The sequence below is a fragment of the Sinocyclocheilus grahami genome, unplaced genomic scaffold (assembly GCF_001515645.1).
Source record: "Sinocyclocheilus grahami isolate Dianchi unplaced genomic scaffold, SAMN03320097.WGS_v1.1 scaffold6045.1, whole genome shotgun sequence".
Taxonomy (NCBI): domain Eukaryota; kingdom Metazoa; phylum Chordata; class Actinopteri; order Cypriniformes; family Cyprinidae; genus Sinocyclocheilus; species Sinocyclocheilus grahami.
In genome coordinates, this window is record NW_015510572.1 from 26,863 (window position 1) to 28,192 (window position 1,330).

A 1,330-nucleotide genomic window follows, 5' to 3' on the forward strand; every position below is an offset into this window, starting at 1 on the left:
AGCCTGATGCAGAGGAGAGACAGAGAGAGAATTCCAGTCAGGTATTGCACTCTTGGCACCAGAGATGCTGCAAGGTAATTATTATATTACAAATATAATGTTTATTTTTTTTATATGGCAGTTACAGAGTTTTATACGACATTTACTGCACCTTGTTTTACCTGCCTGAGGCCCTTAAGCTTAATTATTCGGCTCTGAGTTTGAGGCAGAAAAACACTTATAGAAACAGAAATAATGCACTGTAGTGCATTATGGAAATTATGATCTCTGATATACACTACCATTTTTAATTAATACTTTTATTCAGGCATACTGGGAAAAAAAACATACAAAAGTATTTAGTTTTCGCCTTGCAAGCATAAGACACTTTCTTCAAAAACAAAAAAAAATCTTACTGACCCCAGTGGTAGTGTACCTAAGTGTTTCTGTGTTTGTCTTGACAGGGATCCTCACACTCTCGTAGAACTGTCTGCCTTTTCTGTGATCAACCGCTTCCAACCTTTTAATGTAGCAGTGTCCAGCAATGTTCTGCTGCTAATGGTATGAAGTGCTCATGGATTTATGATTTTACAATAAGAGAGTAAAGTCAATACTGATGATATTAAAGACATTCAACAGTTAAAGCCAATATAAACCTTTTTACCCACCTCTATTCATAGGATTTTCACTGTCACCTGACCACAAGTGAGGTGGTGGGGTATTTGGGGGGCCGATGGGACACTAACACACAGTGTAAGAGTGATCATTTTTGTAACTACTGTACAAACAAACAGCAAATTGGAGGTTAGAAACACTCAAAATGTATATTTCATGTTCCTCAGTGCTTAGTCTTGAGGGCGTTCCCTTGCCGTACACGGCTGGGAAATAAAGACGCCGCCCCAGTTGTCGAAGAAGAGGTTAGTCTGCAAAAAACATTTTGTTAGTTGTAAGAACATAGTGAAGTACCATAGTCTGAGCAGTTTACCTTATTAAATGTGTTGCAGATTTGCCAAAATCTCTTCATGCGGGGACTGTCATTGGTGGGATGGTATCACAGTCACCCACGAGGCCCCGCCCTTCCGTCGCTGCAGAACATTGATTCACAGATGGATCACCAGCTCCGACTACAAGGCAGCAGCAATGGCTTCCAGCCCTGTCTGGGGATTATCTGTGGTGCGTGATGGATTTCACAGATGATTATTACGCAACACAGCCCATCTTTTATTGAATGATCTGTGTTATGTCTTTTGTCTTATTTGTCCACCACTTATAGGACCCTATTACCATGGCAACCAAGGTGTGGCCTCCACCATCATGCCATTCTGGGTAGTTCCCCCTCCTGAGGTAACTG

At 41.1% G+C, this 1,330-nt stretch overlaps 1 protein-coding gene across 1 annotated transcript; it reads left to right on the forward strand.

Annotated features, from left to right (window-relative positions):
• On the forward strand, positions 1-814 carry LOC107577434 (MPN domain-containing protein-like). The gene is made up of 3 exons (XM_016263510.1): positions 1-74; positions 444-540; positions 660-814. The coding sequence occupies exons 1-3, from the start codon at positions 7-9 to the stop codon at positions 786-788; spliced, it is 294 nt and encodes a 97-aa protein (XP_016118996.1). The 5' UTR covers positions 1-6; the 3' UTR covers positions 789-814.
• Positions 815-1,330: the final 516 nt, after the last annotated feature.

Excerpts from the sequence above, each read along its gene's own strand:
- LOC107577434 (XM_016263510.1), top strand. The coding sequence starts at position 7 with ATGCAGAGGAGAGACAGAGAGAGAATTCCAGTCAGGTATTGCACTCTT. Across the intron at positions 75-443 it reads GGCACCAGAGATGCTGCAAG|GGATCCTCACACTCTCGTAG; the intron begins GTAATTATTATA and ends TTGTCTTGACAG. Across the intron at positions 541-659 it reads GCAATGTTCTGCTGCTAATG|GATTTTCACTGTCACCTGAC; the intron begins GTATGAAGTGCT and ends CTCTATTCATAG.